This window comes from Primulina eburnea, chromosome 14, assembly GCF_022965805.1.
Source record: "Primulina eburnea isolate SZY01 chromosome 14, ASM2296580v1, whole genome shotgun sequence".
Classification (NCBI taxonomy): domain Eukaryota; kingdom Viridiplantae; phylum Streptophyta; class Magnoliopsida; order Lamiales; family Gesneriaceae; genus Primulina; species Primulina eburnea.
The window spans coordinates 25951947-25968232 of NC_133114.1; the positions used below are offsets into that span (position 1 = coordinate 25951947).

Consider the following 16286-nt stretch of genomic DNA (forward strand, 5'->3'; position numbering starts at 1 on the left):
TTTTGATATGGATAGTCAGAGCCGAATGCAAGGTAGGTATTTTTCATTATTTTATATTAGTAACTATTTGTTTATACCGGATAGTTCGAATCTGAAGTCTCAAGTAGTGTCAGAAATGCACCATAGGGGATTCAGTTTTCCTTCAGATGGTTCAGAATGTATGATATTCGAACAGATAGTGTTGGTAGAGACAGATGAGAGCAGTTGGGACAGCCATTTATGTTGTAAGATTGGTAAAAAAAATGGTACTGATATGTCTGGATCGCTAACAAAAGAAGCCAGAAAGCTAGGAATCAGAAGATTATTACCGACTTAGTATAATCCTGAATAGAAATGGAAGTACATTTCTAGGACTGATGTAATGATATTACCGCCATTTTCTTCAGATTGGGATATGGTATGATCATGATTGATAGATTGTTCAATCTATATCTAGTAGTTTGTAAAGATGATGTACAAACAGAACTAGATGACAGAGATCCCTGTCAAAGAAATAGTCAGATTGACTAGAATGATGAGTTCAAGTAGAGTATATCAGACTATGATTACGATTAAGTGGGTACTTATGGTAGGTTATATCATAAGTTGTTTCTTTGGCAGATTGTTCACATATTGACAGGTAGTCGGAGTGTCTTGTTCAGATATGGGAAGATAGTGATAGAACTCTAATACTGGATGTTAGCACTAGTTATCTGAAGGAATAGATATAAGAAACCAATGTCAGATGCTGACGATTGGTATTTGGAGCCGAAGATGGAATATGTCCTTAATTGGAATAAACAGATAGAATAGCAACTACAGGTGGTATTGCTTCGTTATAAATTGCAATTGGCGTATACGGGTATTGTATAGCCAGTAATATAGGATTGATTCGGCTAGTGATATGAGTTGGAATGTTAAACTCTTCTAGATATACATTTCTTCGGATAGAGGTGGATTGATTGTTGATGAGTTCGGGGACGAACTCAGATCTAAGAGGGGGAGAAAATGTAATGCCCGAGAATTTAATTACCGTAATCAGAAATGATTTGGATATGATTACTGTAATCGGGGATTAATCTGAAATGAATTATAGAGTTAATCGAGATGATTTTAGACGGAACGGATCGGACTAGAACACCTGATAAAGGTGTGAAATGTGTGTGCAAGAAGTGAGAGGGCGCACATGCGCGTGGAGGTGCGCGAGTCTAGCACGAGATGGGCAGCACCTTTCGCGCACATGCGCGGATGAAGTCGCGCACATGCGCGGAGGCGGCCGAGCCATGCGCGCACATGCGCGAACGGACTTCGCGCATATGCGCGTAGCGCCCAGCACCATGGGCGCATATGCGCGGGCGAGTGGGCGCATATGCGCGAGAATCATTAGTGCCGAGCAGAAAGTCTCGCGCACATGAGCGATAGGGGTGCGCGCACATGCGCGAGACGGAGCGCACATGCGCGATGTGATAACGCGCATATGCGCGCGAGGACCAGCAGCGATTGTCGAGGCCGAGAGTCTCGCGCATATGCGCGAGAATGAGCGCGCATATGCGCGAGTCGTTTTGTGGCAATTTTTGGAGATGACACGTACGAGTTACATGCATGATATATATATGCGTAAAACTCGAAATCTTCTTCATTCTTCAGAGAAAATCGAGAGGTTTGGGGAATACTTGCCTTCGTGAGTTTGTAAATCGATTTGTGTGCGAACCGTATATCTGAATTGAAATCCGACTTCGATACTGTGTTCGTATCAACGCAGGCTACGATTGGACGTAAGTTTTATTACGTTTAGACAAGATTTGATTTTATGATATTGTCAGAATTACATATGATTCAGATATGGTGTTTCTGCTACCGTAGATATTGTAGAATCGAAGTCAGATTTAGAAACAGATTGTTTATGGAATTGTTATGAATTGTAGAGTTGATTTGATTGAGATTGCTATCAGAATTATGCTGTTATTCATTTTACAATGTACAGATACTGAAGTTATAGATTGTACCGAAATTTATTAGGAATTCTGGTATTATAATTATGATGTTAAGACTGACGGGGTTACAAGACTGTATTGTTATGCCGTTGAAACATCAGTTAGTGCAGATTGATCAGATTCAGTATTGGTTTCTGTTATCTTGTGATATTGATGATGTGATCAGATAGTATTTTGTTCAGATATTGATCAGATCATGTATTGAATTGGGTATTGTTCAGAACAGATTGTGATTTGAACTACACATTGATACAGTGTATTGGTTATTGTCATTTCAGATCAGATATGGACAAATTCGACTTCGAGACGTCGTCTTCATCAGATCAGGAAGACAAAGGTATAATTCATGTGATATTTGGGAAGAACAACTCAATTGAGATCGCGTTGAGTTGCCCACTAAATCACATACTATACTCTTGTTATGTTTTTATATGATTATGCTATGATTATAGATTGTTATTCATGCATTAAGATAGGACAGTCTGGAGATCAGGCAGACTCTAGACGTTCGGCGATATCTCAGCTCTGGGGAAGATCACCGCCCTTTTGTAGATGCGGATACAGATCAGACCGAAGTCTAGGAATAAGACGTACAGCACCTCGATTGGTAGGGTAGGTGACAGCCAGTGACGTCTTATTCACCCCGGGATCCCTAGAGTTTCAGATCGAGTCAAGTCTAGACATGATTTATTTAGGACTGCATGCTTATATAGATGTGGCTCCTAGATCATGGGACCCATCGTTATTGCTTCCAGTTGTGCTAGCATGTTTTTATGATTTAGATGGGTTATATGTATGTTTAGCTGATTTGAAGTGCATGCTTGTTGTGATTAGATTTCATAGCTTATGAAATCTAATGTTTTGATTTTAGTCGTGACAGCATGTTTCATGAATTATTTTATGTATATACATGTTTACCATGTTTTATACTGGGATTTAGTTCTCACCGGAATTATCCGGCTGTTGTCTTGTTTTGTATGTGTGCATGACAACAGGTGGGGCAGGATCAGGGTCAAGAAGATGATGAGAGAAGACGAGTATAGCGTGGTGATTCCGGACTTACAGTAGACTTGGTTTTATTACTTGACTTTAGTAGTGGAACTTAGATTAGATTATTGTACTTTTAATACTGAAATGTATTTTATACAGATATGTGTAGTATTTAGATTCCATTACCTTCCGCTATTGTATATTAAAAAGAAAAATTTTTAGACCCTGTTTTATCTTAATTGATAATTAAATCCCAACGATGATTAAGAAAATGATTAGCGTCTGGGTCCCCACAAAACTGTCTATAAATATACTCTCTTTCAATTTTCATACACACCACTTCACATCACTTTAATTTTTTTTTTCTTACACGATTTTAGTTTCGACTTAGGGTAAACTTTTTCGCTTTAATTTTTTGTAAATTTTTAAGTGTTAGTTAAGATCATTAATATTGTTAGCATTGTCCGATTCTAAAAAATTAGCGACGGTTTATTATTTCCATGAAATAAAAAATTACTTTTAATATTTTTTTTAAAAAAAATTAAAATTTATTTTATGGAAATAGTAGCGACGCTAATTAGCGACGGCTTTTGAAAAACCGTCGCTAATTTCTCCCGTTTTTCACAAGTCAACGTTAACCTTAACGTCAGGGTAACGGTAGGGACCAATTCGGGAATATTTTGAAAACACGAAGGATTAATTAAGCAGTCAAAAATCGTGAGGGACTGAAATGAGAAAAGCGGTTAACGAAAAGGACGAAAATGAGTATTATCCCATAAATTTCTTTAAAATAAGACTACAATAAGGCCAAATAATACTTTGTTTGATATTTGATTTATTTTCAATATGTTATTTTTTTCGATTTTAATTATTGATTGATGTTGGTTTAATATTTCTTGTTAATAGCTCGATCAACTATTTACATGTTTGTTGATTAATCACGAATCGGAAGATGATTGATTAAATATAGCAACAAAGACATAATCAACACATGGTTAAACTGATTAGAAATAATATTCGGTTTCAGTGTGCGGTTTTAGGTGAAAACTGAAATTCCACAAAGATTCAATGCATTTAGATCTAATTAAATTCCATTACAAATAATTGGACTGTTAGATTTATTAATTCGAGGAATCGTTTAATAAATAAATTGAAGATTTCAACGTGATTGTCAATAATTAAATAACTAATTAAATTTTAACATATGTCAACGTAGTAGAGTTTGATACCGTTATGTGTCTTAATTCTTTATTTGAAGTTGAATCTCTCCTTGATCTTTGAATCCATCATTTTTAGTTGTAATTATTTTATTTAATAATTTAGATTAATAATTCACCTATCATCTTTTTATTTATTTTGTTTAACTTAAGTTAAGTGATAAAAATACTAGTAATTAAATATTAGTCTCCGTTGGATCGATATTTGGATTTATCGTCCATTAACTACAACTTCACTTCATCCACTTACTATATTTATTTTCAACCGAAATCGTTGTTATATATAAATAAATAAATAAATATGGTGAGACGGATAAGTGTTGGCAAGTCACGTGCTCTTAGTTTTTTTTACTCTTTCACGTGGTTTGTAGACAAAGGAACAAAAATTTCATAAATAATCAAAATAAACAAATAAATACATAAGAAAGATGATAATCAAGAATATGGGAAAAAATGTAGAAAAAAAGGGACAGGGGGAGACACTGAGGAATGATGGGGTTAGGAGGGAATGAGCAAATTAGATTTGAGCAGAGTAAGGACAATTTTGACGGAAATTACATGGAAACTTTCAATGGTTGGTTTACAAATTAAAATGATTAGAAGGTTAAAAATGGATGAATTGTCCTATATTTCACCCTCGGGACTGGACTACTGAAGTGGAATATGTGGGGGAATCTTTACTGGAATTCCGGCAACGATCTCTGGGTGATCCATTGACTTTCCCAACTGACAAAATCTTGGAAGAATAAATGATCGAATCGTTCGAGGGAAATCCTACTGGTCGAATGTTCTTTTTATTTTCCTTTCATTCTTAGTTGGGTTTCCTTTCATATTGGTGAAAACGTTGTACGGATGGAGAAGAAGAACCACTTTTCGTTGGCTGTGGCGGCTCTTATGTTGGCGGTGCTGTTGAGGCTGAATGAAGCTACTATTCTTGCTTGTTCTGGGACTGATAACGAGCAGCCTTTATCAAAGATAGCTATTCATAAAGCCACTCTGGCTCTCAGTGATTCGGCATCTGTTAAAGCACAGCCTTACGTTCTTGGACTTGAGGTAGGCAAGAAACTTGGTGTTCATTGCGTGATTCGTTTGATTGGATTTTTTTCTCTGATATTCGAACTGTTTGATAAGCTTTTTATGGTTTGAAGTTACTAACTACATGATCTGGATGTATTTTCTCGACAACTTTTGGTATTGGAAATGTTGAACTGCATTTGACTAAGCAATAGTTTAAAGGATATACTAAAAAATGAAAAGAAGTCAGCTACTAAATCTTTAAATATGTTGCTAAAAGTTTCATGTTTTTTTTTACTCTTTCTACCCTCGCATGATGAGTTGAACGCGCCTATTCTTTGAATATTGATGATTGTTGCTTTGTTAATTGGCATTAGTGATGAGAAGGTAACTATTCATTCAATTAGAGTTTCTTTAGATTTCTTTATAATTTATCAGAAAGTAACCTTCAATTATAATGGGCTGAAGAGTGACTTTGAGTTATTGTGGGTGTTACAAATTTTTAAAATGACAAGGGCGAGCAAAAAATGCCCAGACAAAGAGGACAGGTTTTTATGAACATGCTTAATGTTATAGTGTTTTATGCTTCATATGAGTGAGCTTTGTTTCGAATATTACAGAGGTCAAGAAGCATTTCACTCAGTGTTTAAAATACAATGATTGTTATGATTGTGATGTGTTGATTGCAGGGTCAAGATACTGAATGGGTTGTGGTGGATTTTGAAAATGAAGATCCATCAAATGATGATTGGATTGGTGTTTTTTCTCCTGGAAAATTCAAGTAATACCTGCACTTCTGTAACTTTTCAAGCATCCACTCAAAAATTTCTGCTTAATTATTTTTTATGCAGATGTTTGTTTTTAGATCTTTTCTTGCTTCACTGATAAGTTGAATGTTGGCTAATCAGTGGATCAGACTGTTACATAGAAAACGACCCAAAGGAACAAGTCCCGTATATTTGTACTGCCCCAATAAAGGTGTGTAAATATACGAGTCATTTTAGTGGGAACTCAAAAATATGAGTAACTATACAAGTGGTGGAGCCACAATGTCAACTAGAGGGGATGAAACTAAACACTAAAAAAATTGAAAAGTTTGCCCCCCTGTTGGCCACCTTTCCCTCCACCACTGGTTTATGATCAATTCGTACTGATGCATGATAGGATGCTTGAATGTTACAGTACCAATTCGCAAACTTCTCCAATTCTGACTATTCAAAGACTGGGAAGTCTTCAGTGAAGTTCCAGTTAATCAATCAGCGAGCAGACTTCTCCTTTGCGTTGTTTGGAGGCGGGTTGTCAAATGTATCTTAAATTACTCTTCTTTGAATTTTTAATAATTTGTTTGCAGTTAAATTTAAGGTGTATCTAGCTGGTATGTCTGGGCACTTCTTGTATGTTTAACATTTATAGGTTTGTGATTAAAGATACAGTATTGAATATTCAATTTCCAAGTTGAAGCAATTCTCAAAATGTATATATTATGTCTGTTTTCAACCATATCTCCTATACCTGTCTAATGAAAAATCTTTACATCGTTGCAGCCAAAAATAGTGGCGTTATCAAATTCCATATCTTTCATGAATCCTAAAGCACCACTTTATCCTCGACTTGCTCAAGGAAAGTCTTGGAACGAAGTAAGTCATCGATAATTATGGGTTTTGGATATTCTTTCAAGAGTTTGTGTTTCTAGGCTGTCACATCGTTGTGACAAGTCTTTTCAAAATAGCAAGCTAAAAGTTTGCCTTAGTTTCTATGTTTTCTTGCTATGCTAGTTGTAGTATCATAGCTACGGAATTTTACTTGTTCTTTGTCTCCATTTGGTGATGAAATCAAATGTCAGTTCTGAGTTGTACTATGCAGATGACAGTGACATGGACTAGTGGGTACAATATAGATGAAGCGACGCCTTTTGTGCAGTGGGTTAGCAAGGGGCATAAAAATAAGCGGTCACCAGCCGGGACTTTGACTTTTGATAGAAGCAGCATGTGTGGTATGATATATTCATGCATTGAGTTACATTGATAACTATTTATTGCCTTCTTATTTTGTTCAATTAATCTATGATTCTATTGGTGATAATTGTTCCAAAATTCCTAGCACACATTGCTCAACATATCTTTCATGTGGTTCAAAAATCGATATTCTATCTACTTGTCTATTTAGTAGTTTTTTTTTTAATTTTGCGTTTTGAATTGTGTGCTGGACATATCTTTCCTGTGGTTTCAAAATCGATATTCAGTTTACTTCTCTATTTCTCCATTTACATGGTATTTTGAACTATCTTTGGAAGTTCACTCACTCATCAGCAATATCAATATTAGACTACAAGTTGGAAGTGCGTCCATTTTTCCGGCAACGATATCGGATTCCAACTCTTGTATATGTCCAAAAGTAGAAGAAATTTACTATTTTAATCTTGTTCTTTTAAATTTTAAGATCTACATGTTATAACTATGCAGTGTACTGTGATTACAGATATAATGCTTAATAAATTGAACATGAATGATGGTAACTGACAAAAAGCTTTACAATGGCTGATAGGCTCACCTGCGCGAACAGTTGGTTGGCGTGATCCTGGTTTTATACATACTAGTTTTCTAAAAGATTTGTGGCCAAATACTATGTAAGTTCTGAAAAGGTCATGTTTTGGCAGAATTAATTCCACCCACCCTGACCTGAATTGTTGCAAACAAGCATATACACTATTTTGTAACCGCACTATGTTCTGCAGATACACATACAAGATGGGTCACCTCTTATCCAATGGTTCTTGTATTTGGAGCAAGACATATTCATTCAGGTCTTCGCCATATCCAGGGCAAGACTCTTTGCAGCGGGTCATAATATTTGGTGACATGGGAAAGGTACGGAGTAGGTGTCTGAAATTAACGTGCATTATTTTCCCTATGATTGATGTTAGAAAATTTAAGAAGAGAAAACATTAGCAGTCTTTCCACAGGTATGGTTTTCATCACTTGCGGACCCAATTGGTTTGCATCCTTGATCCTTAATGGAAAGCAAATACTCTACAATTTGACTAGCTGGTTATCAGCATCAACTGAATTAATAAATGAAAGCTTTAGTTTTAGACAGATGGATTTTAGCTCTGAATAGGCATATTATTTGTAGCTTGTTCCATCATTAGCACCATGCACACGAGCACTTTCCTTCATTGCTAAAATCAACTACTTGCACAGCAAATAGTTCATTATTTCATCAAATGAAGCGTCACATGTACGTGTGGTGTGGTAAAGTCATAAAACATGTAGGTTATACTATAACTCATTTACAGGGGGAGGAGAGGCCAACAAGGGGAAATCGCTCCTCTTCTTTCTTTATATTATTCTATGTCTATCCATATTTTTCTGTAGTATATATTACATAAATATGATACTTAGTGATCCCTAAACTCTTAACAATCTTTTAATTTAAATTATTTTTTGGCTCAATCACTGCATTGCTTTCAGGCAGAGCGTGATGGTTCAAATGAGTATAGCAATTATCAGCCTGGCGCTTTGATTACAACGGATCAGCTCATTAAAGATCTTGGTAACTTTGACATAGTTTTCCATATAGGAGATATCGCATATGCGAATGGCTATATTTCACAATGGGACCAGTTCACAGCACAGGTGGAACCTATAGCATCGACTGTGCCATATATGATTGCAAGGTTTTCTTCATTTGATTGGTCATACAAGAATTGTTTATTGCTTTTTTGTTTTTTTTTTTTAAATAAAATTTGATTTAATTGTCGTATGATAGTGGAAACCATGAGCGCGACTGGCCTGGGACAGGGTCATTTTATGACACCAGGGATTCTGGAGGAGAATGTGGTGTTTTGGCTGAGACGATGTTCTACGTTCCTGCAGAGAATAGAGCCAAATTTTGGTGAGTTGAATTCTTTCATAATTTTGCCTGGTTGAGCGAAAATTCAGTCATGTTTGTTTGGCTGAACAATGACTATTCATTTGATGAATTTGATAGAAACTAATTCTTCTAATAAAAGTACCAATGCAGACAGTTTAAACATAATATACACTTACTTTTCATCACAAGGATTATTTACAGAAAGATGGACACCAACAAATAGAGTGCATGGATTAAGGACACAAGATTTAAAATATCTTGGATATAACTAGCATAATGTACCACCTGAGACTTCAACTTGGGATTTCCGCCAACTTCAATATGATATAAACATAAAACATACATTATCTGTGCTTGCTACTCTCTTCCTTCCTGCACCTGCAAAAACTAGGTTGTGTTTGGGTTAGTTCTTCAGTGTTTCTGGGAATCTGGAGACGTGGCTTCTGAAATATATTTTTGGAAATTATAACAGAGAATTTGATTTATGTTTTGTTTAGGTTTCTGAAGGACATTTCTATTGTATATCTTATATTATATATAGTAATATGTTAGATAAGGAATGTTACATTATGTGTTTAGGATTATAATGATTTGTGGCTTATGCTGTAACTTTAAAATACAATGTATTATATCAGAATATAGCATAACGGTAAAGTATTTCATCCCTTCTCAACAATTTCATCTACTTGCAACTCATGGGAATCAAACTAGTGATATTGACTCTGATACCAATTGTAAGGCCATTACGTTTTGCTTTATCAATAGCTGATGGTGGTAATGGTGCAACTTAATTTTTTCAAATTACTAGTAACAAAGCACGTGCGTTGCAGATGGGTAACGAACTTGAATACACTATGAATATTGATCATAAATTTTCAAATCAATGTATATACATAATTTTTGCACAAATTATTCAATAACAAATATTATTTCACAGTTTATATATCATTTCAAACAATTATGATTTAATTTGTCCAATTTTTTTCTTGTTTGATTTTTGAATAGTTCGATATATTTTTCATCTTTTTTCTATTTTTCTTACTTCTTTGTTCGATTAAATTCAGCAATCTCATCATCATATCTTATTTCCATTTTTTTCAGCATCGAATTTGTTGTTGATTAATCTCTTTGATGCTTGCCTTATTTTTTCTTATGACCTTATTTTGTTTATTTGAGTAGTTCACACTTCAAGTCTTACTTCATTTTATTCCCTCTTTTCATTTTTTGAAATCTCACTTGGTTTCTTCACATCTTTTACCACCATTGACAACACATCATTGTTCTTAGTAATTAATTGGTCTAATTTGAAATGAAACTTATGATATTTCTTGTTTGGTTATCTAAGGTTCTCTTTATGTTTAAACATATGTTTTTCCTGTTAATGAATTATAAACTCATGCTTCGATAAATTTTCAACTCTCTCATTTGGACACATGCAGAAAATTTACAATCATTAACAAATTTCAGTATCATATTGCACTCACATTGTTCTCATTTATTTCATGTCCCAACTATTTATATATTCCACAAAAAAATCTGTTATTTCCAGATTATTATTCTTTCACAAGACGAATGAAAAACTACAACCTCAAAACTGGTCTATGTTGCCTTATATTTAGGTTATGCAGCACTCTAAATCAAATAATGGTAATTTAAGTTTTCCCTTCAAATGTGTTGGATAATTATGCCGCAAAATAATAAAATTTCAATGAATAAATAATAAATCATCATAAACGAAACATATGAATCAATTATTTGAAATCAAAGGATAGAAGTGCATTTTATAATGTCTAAATACAAATAATAAAGGGTGAAAAATGAGCACCTATTTATATAGAAAATCTAAAATATAAATTAAATTTTTTTCTTGTATAGTTTGTATTTTTAAGAAATGACATTCACTTCGACGCCATAGTCCAATTATTCATGGGTATGAACTTTGATTTACAATCATGTTTCAAAACAAATGAGTGGAAAAAGAAAGGAATTAAGATAATTAAAAATCAAGAAATAACCATATTTTTTAATTTTTTGAAAAAATCATGTTTACATCAGATTTTTCAACATTTTCATAGAATCAATGATATTAAAAATATATCAATTGATAACTCAGTATTCCACTCCAATGTATAATTGTTTAATAATAATAAAAGATAGTCATTGTATATACATTTTCATTTGAATGAAAAAATCTGATTTGAAATCTGAAAAAAGTTAAAACATAGAGAAATCATAAGAGTCATATAAAGTTTATTTAAATAATATCAACTTAACACAGTGATAATTAAAAATAAATTAAACAATTTAAATATTCAATATCGGAGGGAAAACAATCTGAACACATGTTATATAAAGTTTAGTTGTTCGGAAAAAATGAAGAGACCATACAATATCGCGTTGATGAATATGTATTGATTGACAAAAAACTAGTTCAAAGTACCTGAATCATCATATGAAATTATTATAAAATGAAAAAAACATGGTCGAATATACCTACATTATAAGAAACTACATAAAAATACCAAGCAAATTTTTGTCGATAAGATATCTCTTATCCGAATGAAATTAAATTTTTTTACTGCTAATTAATTGTGTTAATTAATTGAAAATATTGTGAAATGAAGTAATATAAATAATTATAATCAGAATTACGAAAATTGAAAATTTTATGATAAATAATTTACCACGAATATGTTTATTTAAATAACATTATATTTCAATTGACTCGAAAGGACATTATTAAATATTGAATTCATGAACATTTTAACAAAATAAACAAACTAAAATAACAAGAAGACATATATTAGAGATAAATTTATTATTTAGGAGAAATATGACAAATCTAATGCATATGAATGAAACTTTCTGATTCAATTTTGTACAAAAAAAGTTAAATATATCATTATTAATATAAAATCTATATACCAAACAAATAAATAGATGAATAAAAATTGAAGCACACACATTAATTATACAAATTTCAATCAAAACAATACAAATTAGATTAACACTAATATGACTTCATTAGTACATTAACTCATTTGACTCAAAAAAAGCTCAACACGTTCACATGAGAATGAAAATAATGATCATTTACAAAAGTTTATTAAAGTTAAATGTGTGTATTGAAAGCACACATTATTTAAATCTGGTTGTTTTTTTTTAACATAATTGAAGTGAGAAAATTCCAAGTTTTCAAAATTAAAAATATAATAAAAAGATTGAACATCGAGATTTGAGATGTAATTATGGAATTAAATCGTTTAACCAAAACAAAGAAAGGAGAAAATTCAAAGTTAAATATTCGAAAAATAACAAAATGATAAAAGTATGTTATAGTAGTAAAAGAAATACGTGCAAGTAGATTGACTCATCTAGTTTTCATTGAAATATGTTCCATACAAAGAAAAACACTTGTCATTCGTTAGTTATTGTGGCATCCCAAAAAGGTCCGGGTCCAAATATGACTTCCAAATTAAGTTTCGAATTAATAGATGCTGACAAAGAGAGTGGCGATGCCAAGATTGAACCTCGAGATGTAACTTTAGAATTAAACCGTCCAACCAAAAATAAATAATAATGAAGAAAAGTCATAGTTGAAAAAGCAAATGACAACTTTCAAATTAAGTTTCGAATTAGTCGATGCTGACAAAGAGAATGGCGATGCCAAGATTGCAAGTCGATACGTAACTTTGGAATTAAACCGTCTAACCGATAATAAATAATGAAGAAAAGTCAAAGTTAAATAGGCAAATGACAAAATAATAATAGTGATACTCAAATAAACACAAGGCATGCCAAAAGACAAATATAAGACATGAGGGCAATTTAGTAAACAAACAATGAAAACTCGCACTTTTATAATTAGTAAACAAACAATGAAAACTCACACTTTTATAATTATAATAATAATAGAAATAATAGATAATAGATAAAGCAGCCTATGCACCATGATTTTCATTGCTCTATAACAGAACAATGATTGCTCCTCAAAACTAGTGATACATAAAAGGTTAAATTACAAGTATTGATTATATTAGTAGATATGAAAAAGTGTTGCAAGTATATTTTATGAAATATAATTACAAATGGGATGAATCGATTATTTGTTTATTGGCATGAAGTTATAAGTAACAAACTTATTGAAGATAAACATTTATGTTCACCGTATTTCATAAGAAGTTGAAAATTACAAGTGTCTGGATTGGAACCTTCCTTTTATTAAGATAAGTTTCATCCATTTGCTAATTTCAAAGTTAAATCTAACGTTACAATTTTATAAACTTGCTCATATCAGGTACTCAACAGATCATGGTATGTTTCACTTCTGCATAGCAGATAGTGAACACGATTGGAGAGAAGGATCCGAGCAGTACAGGTTCATTGAGCACTGCCTTGCATCAGTAGATCGAAGAAAGCAACCTTGGTTAATTTTTTCTGCTCATCGAGTTCTCGGTTATTCTTCGGACAAGTATTATGGCTTAGAAGGTTCGTTTGAAGAACCTATGGGAAGGGAAAGCCTGCAGAGGCTGTGGCAGAAATACAAGGTGGACATTGCATTTTATGGCCATGTCCACAATTACGAGAGGACTTGCCCGATATATCAGGTTAAATTTTGTTAGTTTCTGCATGATAATGGTTCTTATAGTATCTTAAACTATTTTATACAAGTATCATTGCAATATGTGTAAATTACCTTGATCAAGTTTGGCTAAATTCTCATTTATACACTTATAATGTTGTAGAAGCAAACTAATTTTTATTTTACTGTTTTTATTTGAAAAGTATTGGTTGGTGGAAATGATTCAAACATGTGGAATACCCTTTTTTTTTTTTTACAACACTTTCTAATTATAATTTTTATCTTTGTGATTTACATCAGATTAATATAGTGTTTTGCAAACAACTTGAGCTCCAACTTGAGTTATGGTAGTAGATGAAGGAAAAATTTCATTTATTTTGTAGACTTCATAACAGGCAGCACTTTCTTTTTAAACAAAGATAAAATGATAAACTCAAATAGTATTTAAAAAATTAAAAAAAAATTAAACTCGAGCTCAAGTACTTAACACTTGTTGAGCTCGAATCAAGGTGCAACTTGAGCTTCATCTTGACCAAGCTGTTTGCTAATAGCTCAGATCCTCTGCAGACGTAATCTATAGACACATCATTTGGCGATGTGGAGCAATATAATTCAGTAGATTTTTGTGCTTCTAGAGAGGAGATATAATTCTAATTTTAGGAAGATTTATATGTGAACGCCTTTGTTCAGGACTTTGGTTTTTTTCATTTTGCGATATAGAAGATTGATAATTTTGGCATCTCCGCAAAGGACTCCGATAGTTCTTTTAGGTTCTCCATGTACTCCTGTGTGTGGAAGAAAATATGCTAACTAGTAGCAATCACTAAGCACTGATCAAATATTGCACCACATCCTAAAGTGCCAAGCTTGTCAAAACCTGTATTGCAGTATAGGGACATAATCTCTGGCATTAACATGTACTAACACTTCAACTTTTCTTTCCTTGATGCAGAACCGATGTGTGAACCCCGAAAAGTCCAACTATTCAGGCATAGTGAATGGTACGATACATGTTGTGGTGGGTGGTGGAGGAGCTCATTTATCAGAATTCAGTTCAGTTAACACAAGTTGGAGTGTTTATAAGGATTACGATTGGGGATTCGTCAAGTTGACTGCGTTTAATCATTCGTCCCTTCTTTTCGAATACAAGAAGAGCAGCGATGGAAAGGTTTACGATTCTTTCACCATCTCCAGAGACTACAGAGATGTTTTAGCATGTGTTCATGATGGCTGTGCATCAACAACGTTGGCAACTTGAATTATTGATACCTACAACAGGAGGAAATAAAATGGCCTGGCTTGCTGGGATTCAGTTTCTATATGTTTTGGTGAAAAAATATTGGAAACATATTTTCGGAAATGTGATGTTTCTTTTTGTTTGAGGGAAGGTAATTTTTAATGTATATGTCAATTTGTGTATCAAAATTATCTTATAACGGTGTTCTATGATAATATAAAATGATTTTTTAAATGATAAAATATGTTGGATTGAAGCAAAGTGTAGAAAGTAAAATATCTGGAATGAAAGCCTAACAAGTCAAGGTTGTAAGGACAATTTCTTTTAGGATATCTGCCACATAGAAATTTATTTTAATGCAAATTATGCATTAAAATAGTGTAATTTATGCATTAAATACAACATTCATCTTTAATTCATTTCTTTCAAATCTTGCACCTAAAACCTAAAAGAATATTCTCTAAATGTTTCTTTTTATTTTACATACATTAATTATTATCCTTATTTCATATTGATTTATAAATTTAATGATATAACTATGATTGTTAATTTAATTTAATTATTTATAATACTTAAAATAAATTAAAAATAAAAAAAATTAACATGTATTTATAAAATTTAATATTATAATTATAATTAAATTTATGTGTTTGAATATTTAATTTTCAAATTAAAATCATGAATTAGACATTATTATCTATTAAATTAAAATATTTATTAATTATTTATAGTAACTAAGAGCTAAATAATTTTTTTTCTTAAAAAAGTTTGCAACAAATTTGGGTAAGAAGCAGGGGCTCTATTTTGGAGCTCACTTCCCATCACCAGAATAGTGCTGGGTTGGAGTTGCTCTTAGTTCATAACAAAACAAGTGACATAAGATGCATTGAGCGATTAAGTATTGATTTATTTATTTATCTAGCAAATAAAATTATTGGTCGTTGAATCAATTAAGTTTGGATGAATTAACAAGTCTACTGATTTAAAGAAAACTTACCGAGCTTAGTCGAACTGAATTCACGAGAGAAACTGATCATTCATGAGTTAATATTTGCAGAAGCGAAACTAATTTTTTAGAAGTCCGACCGATTTCTAAGCATAACTGATGGAAGCTAACTTATAGAAAGAGCTACTGATAAAATATCACTGATTATTCTTCATTATTAAATGAGTCAAACTATTCGACGAACATTCTCTGAAGCTTTTCAGAATATTCCTTGAAGAGCATAACCAAGCTGACATCGGATAAAATTTTCATAACAATTTTATCAGCCTCTTAGAATGTGAGAGTCCATGTGCACTAACCAAATTATACGAGTTGTCTATAAATAGATCAATTGAGTAAACTCTCGAAACTCTATAAACCTCTAATCTTCGAACCTTTATCAAGTGAATTTTCT

General features: G+C 32.6%; 1 protein-coding gene across 1 annotated transcript; it reads left to right on the forward strand.

Moving 5' to 3' along the window:
• Positions 1 to 4685: 4685 nt before the first annotated feature.
• On the forward strand, positions 4686 to 15119 carry LOC140811571 (probable inactive purple acid phosphatase 27). Its single transcript, XM_073169528.1, has 12 exons — positions 4686 to 5233; positions 5884 to 5975; positions 6103 to 6172; positions 6377 to 6499; positions 6739 to 6831; positions 7058 to 7187; positions 7739 to 7820; positions 7929 to 8061; positions 8665 to 8870; positions 8963 to 9088; positions 13365 to 13674; positions 14602 to 15119. Exons 1-12 carry the CDS (start codon positions 5033 to 5035, stop codon positions 14905 to 14907), a joined length of 1872 nt encoding a protein of 623 aa, XP_073025629.1. The 5' UTR covers positions 4686 to 5032; the 3' UTR covers positions 14908 to 15119.
• Positions 15120 to 16286: the final 1167 nt, after the last annotated feature.